This window comes from Rana temporaria, chromosome 2 (assembly GCF_905171775.1).
Source record: "Rana temporaria chromosome 2, aRanTem1.1, whole genome shotgun sequence".
NCBI lineage: Eukaryota > Metazoa > Chordata > Amphibia > Anura > Ranidae > Rana > Rana temporaria.
The window spans coordinates 534,605,437-534,618,651 of record NC_053490.1 but is presented as its reverse complement, the minus strand read 5'-3'; the positions used below and the strand labels follow the sequence as shown (position 1 = coordinate 534,618,651).

General features: G+C 45.9%; 1 protein-coding gene across 1 annotated transcript in view; it reads left to right on the top strand.

Annotated features, from left to right (window-relative positions):
- Positions 1 to 12,813, top strand: part of LOC120928081 (kinetochore protein NDC80 homolog) — a 59,395-nt gene extending 46,582 nt beyond the window's left edge. The window contains exons 13-17 of the mRNA XM_040339173.1: positions 2,233 to 2,322; positions 4,459 to 4,551; positions 4,637 to 4,767; positions 6,886 to 6,988; positions 12,252 to 12,813. Coding sequence (XP_040195107.1) covers positions 2,233 to 2,322; positions 4,459 to 4,551; positions 4,637 to 4,767; positions 6,886 to 6,988; positions 12,252 to 12,392 — 558 coding nt within the window. The 3' untranslated portion in view covers positions 12,393 to 12,813. The remainder of the gene's footprint in view (positions 1 to 2,232; positions 2,323 to 4,458; positions 4,552 to 4,636; positions 4,768 to 6,885; positions 6,989 to 12,251) is intronic.
- The last annotated feature ends 402 nt before the right edge of the window (positions 12,814 to 13,215 follow it).

Genomic DNA, 13,215 nt, shown 5'->3' with positions numbered 1-13,215 from the left:
AATGTAAATGTTGCTTTTTTTTTTTTCTTCAAAATGTGTCGCTCTTTTGTTTATAGGGCAAAAAAAAATCAGCAGAGGTGATGACATACCACCAAAAGAAAACTCTATTTGCAGGGGGGGGGGGGGGGGGGAATGATTAAAATTTCATTTGGATACAGTGTTGCATGACCACGCAATTGTCATTCAAAGTGTGACAGCGCTGAAAAATGGCCTGTGCAGGAAGGGGGTGAAAGTGCCCGGTATTGAGATGGTTAAAGGAATATTTGACTTTTATTTTTTCACTTTAAGCATTAATAAAATCACTGCTCCCGAAAAAAATGCAGTTTAAAATTGTTTTTGCATTGATGCATGTCCCCTGGGGCAGGACTCTGTCCCCAAACACTTTTTTAGGGCAATAACTTGCATATTTGGCCTTTTTTAAAATTTGCACTTTTGATTTCTCACATTTGCGTCCCATAGACTTTAACGGTGTTTGTTCTGGATGCGATTCGGGGGGGGGGGGTGTTCGGCCCATCCGTAGTGCCCAGTTGTGCCACCCATTAGTGCAGCCTACCAGTGCCACTTGTTTTTTTTGTTTAGCAAAAAATAAAAACCAGAGGTGATCAAAATCCACCAAAAGAAAGCTCTATATGTGGTAACAAAATGTAGCGCTCCCCCCCCCCCTCAGGAGCCGCTGATGTTTTGGGATCGGCGTATTGAGTTACCTCTGGTTTGTCTAGGGGTGAAGGTAGTGAGTAGAGCAATAAGCGAATGTCCAGTTAGTAGATAAGGTTTTCTGAATGCTTTATTTCTTGGCCCAACACGACCAACATCAACGTGAGGTAGACAGAAAAGGTTGATGAAGTAAAGGAACTTTGCAGTATCAGGCTTGGATAGAAGGAAAGCAGTCCTGCTCTCAGCAATAGTACAGTTCGTCACCACTCCAGCCAGAGTGGGTGAAGTGCCCCCGGACAGACCTCTGCCACAGGCCTGGCAGCCAGAGTGCCACTTTAAGGTTGCTGGGAGGAACAGGTCTCTGCCACAGACCTGGCTCTAGTGGGCCTCTGCCACAGGCCTAGAACTTGGATGAGCTGAATGGTTGAGCGAATCCCAGTAAATTGTGCTATGGTCACTGGTTGACAGTGCAAGTGTACCTGTCAATGTTCCAGTCACCAGATCCCCAATGGTTCGTTCAAGCCCCTTTGGACAACCTGCCTCCGGGTTCTCCTCAAGCCGACCCCCCCCCCCCACCGAATGGCATACAGCCTGGGATCTCCTCAGTAGAAGTGGGGACCCAGTAAGTCATTGGGGCCCCTTGGCAGCATCAGTCGCTCCAGGCCAGGTGGGACCAGAGTCTGGAACTCCTCGTAGCGCGCGACCCCAGGCCAGGTAGGCCATAGTGGTGGGGCCCGCGATGTGCGCACACCCTAAAGGTGGGTGCCGCACCTGCGACCAGAAACCCGTGAAGAACCCATAACGGCCTCCGCCACAGAAATACTCCTCCTTAGCATGCCCCGCGAGGGAAAACTCCTCCAATTGGCTGCTGGGGAAAAAGCGGTTCCGCCTGGACCTCTGTCGCCACCTGCCGCCCAGAGATGCAACTGCATCCCTAGAACGCAGACTGACCCACAGAACAATCCAGATTTGGCGACAGCCAAATTTAACACAATTAGGAATGAGAGCAACTTGCCTCTCACATTCCCCCCACTAACTTTAGCGTAGTGCCCTTACTGAAAGTAAAGGGGGCGCTACAAAAATGATAAAAATTCTGTTTGGGTACAGTGTAGCATGACCATGCATTTGTCATTTAAACAGCAACAGCGCTGAAAGCTGAAAATTGGCTTGGGCAGTAAGTGTCTGGTATTGAAGTGGTTTCTAAAGGATAAAGTTGAGCTTTTGGAGGATGTTGCATCCAAATTCAGAGTGTAACATGCTCCAGCACGTGTTCTCTATGAGATCCGTGGTCTGTCAAACCCCCTTTGCTAAGTCCGCGCTAGAGATCTCCAATTGGCAGGGAGCATGAAGTTCACTGGTTGCTGCGCTCTAGTTGTGGCTCTGTGAGGGACGTGTCAGACCAATGTACAGAGACGACGGATTTCACACACAAAACGTCTTCTCTGCAGACCGTGCCTGGAGTGTGAACAATTATTTTTTTTTTTTTTTTTTTTTAAACCGTGTACAATGTATTGCAGAAATTCTAAGCAGTTTTATTAGAAAGTATTTTCTGATCCGTTGTCCTTTCCTTTTTTATAGATCCTCTTGATGGAGATGCTTACGCAGTCAGAAGATCAGATAACGAAGGCTGTTACTAACAAGATGGAGATTCAGGAAGTGAAGGAGCAGGTGGGATGGAGCTCTGATTACCCATCAGATCCTTATACAGTGTGTTTTTTTTTTTTTTTTTTTTTACTTTTTTTACTTTTTTTACATCTGTAGCAGATTTGTTTTTCATTGTGTTGGTTTGAGGATGCATGGGACAACTTGAATGCCAGCTGTCATTATTTTAGTCCCTTGAGGGACATGAGTCTTGTACGATCGGTTTATACTGCCACCTACAGGAGGATTAAACACTGCCAAAAAAATTGTAGGCCAGCCTTGGATTCTTCCTTCCTTTCTTTCTTCCTTTCTTCCTTTCTTTCTTCCTTTCTTCCTTTCTTCCTTTCTTCCTTTCTTCCTTTCTTTCTTTCTTTCTTTCTTTCTTTCTTTCTTTCTTTCTTTCTTTCTTTCTTTCTTCCTTTCTTCCTTTCTTCCTTTCTTCCTTTCTTCCTTTCTTCCTTTCTTCCTTTCTTCCTTTCTTCCTTTCTTCCTTTCTTCCTTTCTTTCTTTCTTTCTTTCTTTCTTTCTTTCTTTCTTTCTTTCTTTCTTTCTTTCTTTCTTTCTTTCTTTCTTTCTTTCTTTCTTTCTTTCTTTTTTTCCTTTTTTTTTTTCCTTCCTTACTCTCTGCTGTTTTGCTAGCTTTTCTCCTTCTGTCAGCATTTCCTGCTGAGCTGGTCTCTATATGCAGACAATCCGGATCAGCCATTGATTTGGAGTGCTGTACCCAAACCCTGCTGCATATTGCAGGGCTAGCTAGAATGTGATTTTAATTTTTTTAGGTACATTGTGGCTTTTTTTAGACCTCTGTGTACTGGTAAGTTGGCTGCAGAGGTCCAGAGCCGTGGCATTGCCTCAGTGTTTGCTCTGTCTCTGAAAATCCTCAATCTGGCCGATGCAGCGGGAGCTGCCTTACTGTTTGCATCCCTGGGCACCTTTTCAAAATTCCAGCTACCACTGGTTCTTGTGACATCAGAAGGGGGTGCGGTGCCACCAGGTGACATAACCTGGTGATCCTGCCCCTTGCCTACATAAGAGCTGGCAAAGCAAAGAGACTGCATACGGCGGGTAGCCTCTTATAGAGGCAAAGCGTTTATTTTTTATTTTTTTGCTTGCTTATGAATGGGTACTATGAGCTCATTACCTATTAGCATAGGGGAGATGGGCAGGATGGGGGAGCCCCCTTGTTAAGCCCCCCCCACCTGCAGACCCCCACAATAGCCCAGTGTTCTCGAAGAGGCCCTTGTTCACGTCACCCCCCCCCCCCTTTTCCTGACCTGCCAGGCTGCATGCTTGGGTGTGTGTGTGTATTTTTACATGCATACATCTATTGCCGGCATGCTTTATCTTTTTTTTAAATTCATCTGTCAGTGGAGAAGCCCATTGATGACTCGTGGTTAAGGACGTGGGTGGGCAGCTTCCCGGCTCGCTGGTTAAAAACCAGCTATTTCTTCACACCGAATTCTAATCGGTCCGTCGTTTTTCGACCAATCTGAATTCTAATCGTTCTGAAAAGTTGAACCTCCATTGGAAAATGTATTTAAATTTTACCGAAAATGAATTCAATAACAAAAAACACAATTGGTAACATTAGGAATCTAAACTTAACCAATTTTTCCGTTGCGCACATGTCTAGTGAGCAATGTCATCCACTGCATGTAGAACAGGGGTCTCCAAACTTTCTAAGCTAAGGGCCAGTTTACTGTCCTTCAGGCTTTTGGGAGGCTGGGCTGTGGTCTGTGGGAGTAGTAAAAGCTCTGTGCAGCTTGCTGTACAAATTCGGCAATGCCGACTCTGACTAAGCTCCTGCACGTGTGCAGGAGTGACCTCTTCCCCCGCCCAGCCAATGAACGCAGACAGCAATTAAGACCTGGATGCCAGCTACCCAAATATGTCGGTGGAAGGCTCAGATGCCACATCGGCGACTATAGCTCCACTTTAGGGTAGTTTGGCCTTTCACCTCAACCAGCATGTGGTCCTTCCATCCCTCTGTCTGACTTCAGTTCACCAGAAGGTGTTCTTCCTCCATAGTCTGTAGTTCTCAGAGCATATCTTGCAGCCACTGCAATCTTCAGACTGACTCTGTCCTGTCATTCCTGAAGGTCTCCATATGGGTGAACCAATTTCTTGTTCTACCATTTTTGTGTCCTTTTTTTCTTCCTGTAGCTGAGATCCCTAAACTCTGATAAGAGGAATGATGTGAAGAAACTCAAGGATGAGGCCCAGAGGCTGGATGAGCTCTTACTGCAGATGAATCAGGTAGGGTCTTTGTTTTGATGTGCCCACTAGGATTATGGGAATTGGTGCCCCCCTCCATTCATTATAATTCTTGTGATCTTTCCAGGATGCAGAAGAACAGGAGAAGAAATGGACATCTGAGCTCCAGTCTTTACAGAAACATTGCCAGTTGCTGGAGTCTGGAGTGAGCAAAGGACTGGAGGAGACTATGAAGGACCTGGAGAGGTCCAAGCAGGAGTAAGTACAGAACGGAGGCTCTGACACTTACAAGGCTGCACAGCTCCTGCCCTTGGGAGGCATAGGCTCAACTTTGGGTATAGCATTTGTGTGTGTTATGTATAGGTGTTCTCCCTCCCAACAAATCTTACAGGTGAACCATGTTACCAAAGATGAACGTATCCTTTAACCCTTTTCACAGCCAGAGCTGTTTTTTTCACACCTTTTAAAAAAAAGTATGTATGTATGTTAGGCCTGAAGATTACCTAAAAAAAAAAAAAAAAAAAAAAAGTTTACATTTTCTGAAAGCAGACACCCTACAGAATAAAATGGTGGTAGTTTCAGGGAGAGGGAAAGGACGAAGGGAGGAGAACAAGGAAGGGGAGGAGGGTGCATGAGGGAAAGGGTCAAAGGGGGACTGGGCATACCTCGGTGCGACAAACCTGCGTAAGGGGATCAGGAGGTGCGTCCAGGTTCCACAAGAGATGTCTGTCTCGCTTTTAGGGAGTCCGAGGTAAAGTCGGGCGACCTCTCGGCCCTTTAATTAAAAAAAAAAAAAAAAAAATATATATATATATATATATATATATATATATATATATATATATATATATATATATATATATATATATGTATATATATATATATATATATAAAAAAGGGGGGGGGTTTGCCACATGGGGCCCTGGGGATCTCCAGGCCCCTTGCAGGTGTACTGCCTGTACTCTATCCAGGGCCGCCATCAGGGGGGTAATCGATCCAAAGGAGACCTGGTTCTCTTTAACCACTTGCCTCCTGTGCACATACACCCCCTTCCTGCCCAGACAAGATTTTAGCTTCCGGCACTGCGTCGCTTTAACTGACCATTGCGCAGTCATGCGGCGTGGCTCCCAAACAAAATTGACGTGTGTGTGTGTGTGTGTGTGTGTTTTTCATTTATTTTATTTTTTTTCACAAATGGAGCTTTCTTTTGGTGGTATTTGATCGCCTGTGCGGTTTTTAATTTTTTGGCCTATAAACAAAAAAAGAGCGTCAATTTTGAAAACACTATTTTTTACTTTTTGCTATAATATCCCATTTTTTTTAAAAAAAAGTATATATTTTATTTTTTTTTCTCAGTTTAGGCCGATACGTATTCTACATATTTTTAGTAAAAAAAATAAAAATCGCAATAACCTGGTTTGCGCAAAAGTTATATTACCTACAAAATAGTGGACATAATAACTCTTTTTTTTTTTTTACTAGGAATGGCGGCGTTCTGCTTCTTTTTTTTTTTTTTTTTTTTCGGGACTACTAACTTATAGCGGACACATCGGACGCTTTTGACGCATTTTTGGGACCATTCACATTTATACAGTGAACAGTGCTATACATATGCATTGATTGCTGTATAAATGTGACTGGCAGGGAAGGGGTTAACCACTAGGGGGCGAGCAAGGGGTTAAATGTGTATCCTGGGTGTTCTAACTGTGGGGGGGAGGGTACTGACTGGGGGAGGTGACCGATCTGTGTCCCTATGTACAAAAGACACAGATCGGTCTCCTCTGTCCCTGCACAGTTACTGGGCAACCGCGGGTGCTCGGCGGCCGCCGGGCACGCGCACTGTGTTCCCGGGGACTCGACGGGTGAGCGCACGCAATCGCCCTAGAGGCTTTAAATGACAGGACATCATATGACGTCCTGTCGGAACAAAAGAGCATTCCGCCTGCCGTCATTTGACGGCGGGCGGATGTTAAGTGGTTAATGAGACATTGGGTTCTTTTAAACCCTGATGTCTCCCCTGTGCTCTACTGAATGTAATGGAGATCGCACTGCCACATTCTTCCGTCCCTCAATGAGTGCCTCAGTGGGCAATATTGCAAAGCTTATTGGCTTGTAGAATGAATGAGGTGTCTGGAAGGGCTCTGAAGTTGGGGCTCTGTATAATTTGGGGGTGGAGGGCTTCTTGGGTATACAGAAAACCTTGTGCAGAATTCTTGGAACCATCTGATACTCTTTTTAGCACATTTATGACAAGTGATGCATAATTTCTATGAATGCTATGTAATTAAATACTTAAACTGTCGCTGTAAAATGGAATTGCAAAAAGTGGCAGTTTCCTCGTCCTCTTTAGTTCACAATCTCCATTTCCCATTCCAGGTTGCAGCTTGTTGAGCACCAGGCTGACGAGGAGAACAGACAAGTGGTTAAGAAGCTGGACCGGGTGGTGACCGCTGTGGCCTCTCATGTGGCAGTAATAGAGGTGAGGCACCGCCCACAATTCCATCATCTCTGCCATGAATACAAATCTGTTTGCTTTTTTACAGCAGTCTTATCTCCTGGTCCCCAATTTGATGCTAAATGTTTTTGAAACTTAAAAAAAAAAAAAATTTCCTTGCTGTTCTGATTCCAGTGCGGACCAAAAAAGGGTACCGCACCATTTTGGTGCAAATGCAATGTGATTACAGTCTGAAGGACGGCGCCGCTCGGGCAATGCGTTTCATCCACGGAGCTGCTGTGTCACTTCCACTTTCCCAATCAATATATATGGAATAGGAGGACATACCCTATATACTCGCGTATAAGCCGAGGCCCTAATTTTACCACCAAAAAAACTGGGAAAACGTATTGACTCGAGTATAAGCCTAGGGTGAGAATGCAGCAGCTACTGTAAGCGGAAAAGAGGGTCTACTGTGCCCATTGCAGCCTTGCGGTGCCCATTCTCACTGTGCCCATTGCAGCCTTGCGGTGCCCATTCTCACTGTGCCCATTGCAGCCTTGCGGTGCCCATTCTCACTGTGCCCATTGCAGCCTTGCGGTGCCCATTCTCACTGTGCCCATTGCAGCCTTGCGGTGCCCATTCTCACTGTGCCCATTGCAGCCTTGCGGTGCCCATTCTCACTGTGCCCATTGCAGCCTTGCGGTGCCTGTGTTCTTGAAAGGCTGCAGGCGTCCGTTTTTTCAAAAGTCGTGGCTTCCTCCTGGTCCGTGATGGGCGTTTGACACTGTTCGGCTACCGACTGTCAAGGAGGTCCTCTCATCCTCGGACTCAGTTTCCCAGCAGACACTGTCTTCCGCCAATCGCGGACCTTCTTTCATCCTCGGGCAAGAGGTCCATGATAGGCTGAAGACATTGTCTGCTGGGAAAGTCCGCGGATGAGAGGACCTCCGTGATAGGCGGTAGCAGAACACAGTGTCAAACGCCTGTCACGGACCAGGGGAAAGCTGAGACTTTTGAAAAATGGACGCCCACGACCCGACAGGTACACTGACTTGAGTATAAGCCGAGGGGGGGTATTTTCAGTCTTAAAAAAAGGGCTGAAAAACTCTGTACTCGAGTATATACGGTAAAAGATGAGGGTGGGGGGATACATATCTGTACTTGAAATGCAGTTTTGGATGTTGTGTCAATCCAATGATGGTACAAACATATAACTGTAGAGTGATTGTACAATGGGCAGGGAAGGGGCATGCTGTGTGTGTGTTTTGTGCAACTTGAATTGTTATGGAGGAAATCTGTTTATTTTACAGCATGGTTTAGCATTTTTATTATATGACAAAGTTAAATTCTTGTAATGATGTATTTACATATAACGCACACACAATGATATATATTATAATTTATTTTATTTGTGCGAAGACCGACATTAAGAGTTGCAGGACAAGTAGATGAAGTGAACATTTGTTTGTGTTTTGAGCAGATTTCCTAGAGGGAATAACTGAATCATGTCAAACCTGTTTATCTGCAACTGGCTCTTTCTGCCAATAGAATCATTAAGCACATGAGCTGCCTGGCCACTCCTTTCTTAGGACTTCCATTCATCACTTTCGTTTTGTCTTGCTGGTTCTTATCTGGCAATCCAGCCAAGAGAGTCTGAAAGACGGCGCCGCTCGGGCCATGCGTTCCATCCACAGAGCCGCAGTGTCACTTCCGCTTTCCCACTGGCACAGAGAAAACTGAATTGACGCAGCTCTGAGGGAAAGCACTGTCGTAGGGTGGTGCCAATCAAAAACAAGGCAAACAAAATGACACTACGATGGGAGTATTCAGGGGCAGTGCATTGCTCCACAAGGCAGGACAAAACAAGGCTCTTCTATGATCACGTGATTGCATAGACGTCATGTTTTCCATAATACACTGTGTCCGGCGCCCGAACACAGTGCACTTAAGGTCAGTCAACCTAAAAAACGGCCACATAAAAGTCTGGCTCACAACCAAGGAATACTTTGAAGAAGAAAGTGGATGAGCAGACTCAAATATGCTAAAGATCGCAGGCATTTATTGGAAATGGTCCATCGATGAACACCTATACTGTGTATGTATGTATGTATGTATGTATGTGTGATATATATATATATATATATATATATATATATATATATATATATATATATATGACACACACTTTTTCACGTGGAACTGGTGGCTGTTTTTTAGGTTGACTGACCTGGAGCAGTGCTGTTACTTTATCCGCAAGTGCAGCCCAGCACAGTGTCTATGGAGTAATAAAGAGGAGGGTTCCTTTAAGTGCACTGTGTTCGGGCGCCGGACACAGTGTACTATGGAAAACATGACGTCTATGCAATCACATGATCATAGAAGAGCCTTGTTTTATCCTGCCCTGAATACTCCCATCTTAGTGTTATTTTGTTTGCCTTGTTTTTGATTGGCACCACCCTACGACAGAGCTTTCCCTCAGAGCCGCGTCAATTCAGTTTTCTCTGTGCCAGTGGGAAAGTGGAAGTGACACCGTGGATGGAACGCATGGCCCGAGCGGCGCCGTCTTTCAGACTCTCTTGGCTGGATTGCCAGAGAAGAACCAGTAAGACATCTCTCTCGCGATGTCTAAGCAGTCTGGGATACTCCTCCTGATTGGCTGAGACACACCAGCGGTGCCATTGGCTCCTGCGGATGTCAGCCAAACGGGAGACTTGGCTCAGGTGCCCCCATAGAAAGCTGCTGGCTGAGGGGGCACTTGATAGGAGGGAGGGGCCAGGAGCAGAAAAGAGGGACCCGAGAAGGAGGATGTGGGCTGCTCTGCAAAACTAACTGCACAGAGAAAGCAAGTATAACATGTTTTACTTTTAAAAAGGGGACTGTAAAGTCTTGTTTAAAATACAAACAAAAATCCAATGTTTTGGCTTTAGAACTTCTTTAATAAAGGAACAACGTTGACGTGTTTCACACTACAAGTGCTTAGAACAGGGCTCAAAATTTCAAGTCCTGAGCTACTAGCCAGGCCTTAAGGTGTTCTTGCCCAACCCCTACCATGTCCCGCCCCTAGACACGCCCTCATAAATCTCAGGAAATGACACTTAAATGTTTTATGCAGAATTAAGTTATAAACAACAACAACTTTATCTGTGCCCAAAAATGCAGCCTGCCCATGTCCCCCCACAATTGCAGCCAGAGTCCCCCCCACACAATTGCAGCCTACCTGTGCTGGGTAGGAGAGGAGCCGGAGTCGCCGGCAGTCCTGGGATGGGTGATCTGTCTATCAAAGTGCCCGGTCAAGGGGGAGGGGCTGTATATGACGTGCGCGGCGGGGAACACCGCTATTGAATTGAAAGCTGTAATGTTCCCTGTGGTTTCAACAACCAGACATCGGCGACTCTCCTCTCCTTGCTCGCCCCCCCCCCCCTGCTCCCAGGCTGCCCACACTCGCCAGCCCTCAAAATTTACTCGCCCGCTCGCATTTTGCGAGTAAATTTTGAGGGCTGGCTTAGAATAAATGCTTGTGGTGGGAAATGCATCAATGTTTGAAGAACGGGTTTCGTGGCCACACCTGGAAAGTAAAAAGTAGGCTGACACTGGTGCCTTTACCAAACGGGCCAATGTGTGTACGCACATTGGACGGTAAGATCCTTATATAGTGAAAAGTTTCACACATTACACATAGATTGGATAGAAGACCTTTCCCAGCAGGTGATCATTATGTCAGTTATCTTTTACAGGCATTTATATAGCCCTGACCATTAACACAGCACTCTACAGTACTGTGCGTTTACAACAGTCCATACCATCCAAGGAGCTTACAACTTAGAGTCCTAGGGCCAGATCCACGTAGATAGGCGTAAAATTAAGTGGGCGTAGCGTATCGTAGTTGCACTACACCGCCGCAACTTTGAGAGGCAAGTGCTGTATTCACAAAGCATTTGCGTCTAAAGTTACAGCGGCGTAGCGTAAAAGTGCCGGCGTAAGCGCCTAAATCAAATGAGGAACAGGGTGGCATGTTTTATGTAAACTAAGCATGACCCCACGTAAATGACGCTTTTTTCGAATGGCGCATGCTCAGTATCATGTCAAATTTTCAAATTAAATTATGCCCGCTCAATGCCTAGACGACGTGAACGTAATTTACGCAAAGCCCTATTCGCGAACGTTTTACACAAACGACGTAAAACACGACGCTGGCCCGACGTCCATACTTTTTAAAGGAATAAAAAAAAAGGTATTTTGTGCGTGTACTCGAGAGAGGAGCCGGACTGCAGGAGTTGGGAGTAGGCAGGCCTCCCCAGAGGCAATCTGCCACCTTTCTCCATGCCCCGGGTGGCAATGGTGGGTGTGAGGGGGTCCTCCCACACAGCCCGCCCTACCTGCTCCGCTTTGAAGCCCAACGGGGCAGAGGGACTCCCTATAAGGGAGTGAGAGGATTAGCCCGCTCAACCAGCCCCGTTAGTCCTTCGCCTCTCTTTTTTTAGAGACCGCGTGGTCAAAGTGCGTGATGTTAACCCAATTCCGAGTGCGTGTAAGTGTGGCGGTTTTTGTGGGAGAGGGGTGGGCGTACTAAGCGCAGGCTTACCTCGCATAGCACACCCACCGGGAACCGGGCTGAGACCACCAAACTCAATTCACATGTAGCCGAGACCGGGATCCGAACCCCTAGCTGCAGAGGTGAATGGCTTGTCAGCACAGTGCCAATCGCGTTGAGCCACCGCAGCTCCCTTCCGATGTCCATACTTAACATTGCGTACACCTCATAGAGCAGGGGTAACTATACGCCGGAAAAAGCCTTACGCAAACAATGTAAAAAATGCGCCGGACGAACGTACGTTTGAGAATCGGCGTATCTTGCTAATTTGCATACTCTACGCAGAAATCAACGGAAGCGCCACCTAGCGGCCATCGTATATATGCACCCAAGATCTGACGGCGTACTAAGACGTACGTCGGTCGGATCTAGCCCACATTCTGGCGTATCTTGTTTTGTGAATACAAAACAAAGATACGCCGGCGCATCGTAGAACTTGCGCAGCGTATCAATAGATACGCCGCCGTAAGTTCTTCATGGATCTGGGCCCTAATCTCACATGCTAGGGCCAATATAGACCAGGGACAAGTCATCCAGAGGAAATCCATGCAAGCACAGGGAGAACGTGGAAACTTTATACTATAGTCCTAACTCTGAATTAAACCGATGACCCCAGTGCTGCAAGACAGAAGTGCCAACCACTAAGCCACTGATGGAAGTGAGATTCAGATTTGTCACATGATCAGGCTGATCTTTCTTGGTCTTCTGTTTCAGAAACATGTGCAGGAGATGAGCCTAAAGACCAAGCGGGAGTACGAGGCGTTCATGATGCATGACCCACTGGCCGATCTGCGAGAAATCCTGGCCAAATACAAACAGAAGGCAGAGCTTTTGGACGAACCGCCCAGCCAATGAAACGCCCCTTTGGTTTGCACCCCTGCGTGCCGCCCTGGACTGTAATAGAGAAGCCACCCAAGGAATGAAATTCTGTATTGTATTCACATTTCTATGTTCTGTTGCTTGTTTACATTTTTGTTTGTTTGAGGTGTTTTTGTCACTTCAGTAAATAGCAAATCCTTCCTCAAACCCTCTTATCTGAAGAGTCCTGCAGCTCGTTGGGTACCCAGAACACATGGGGTGGGTGTCTGAATGAGACAGACGGTGGTACTAAACTGCTGTGGCCCGGTTCAGGTTTAAAAGTTATACCAGAGCGCACAGGGACTCCTTCATTCCACGGAGCCGCTCCACGTGGAGATTTTATATGAGAGCCCCCAGGATGGTGTGAGTCCTACTACCAGAACCTAGGTATTCAATACTTTGCCCTGGAGGGAGTTCAGAAAAATGCATTTTTAATGTACTATAATTCCCTACATAGAATCTTCTACTATTTATTCATATTTTTATGTATTTATAGAAAAAAAATTAAAGCACTTTGTAGCAACTTTGCGGTGTTACACAGCAGTGGCATGTCGGGTATGAGCCTACAGAAGACGACTCGCACCACACAATCTGATGGTTCTGCTTTGTAGCATCTGATGGAGGTTGCTGATGTATCTTTTCTAATGTTGTAAGATGTAATAAATTAATAATATTTTATTTTGAAAAATAAAAAACGTTCACCTCTAACCTCCAGTGTTTTTTGTATTTTATTCTGTTAATGATGCGTGGGACCTGTGAACCCCAAGGGACTCCCAAGAAAAGGATTTTACAAGGAGAGCCAAAATCCTATGTTCTTACT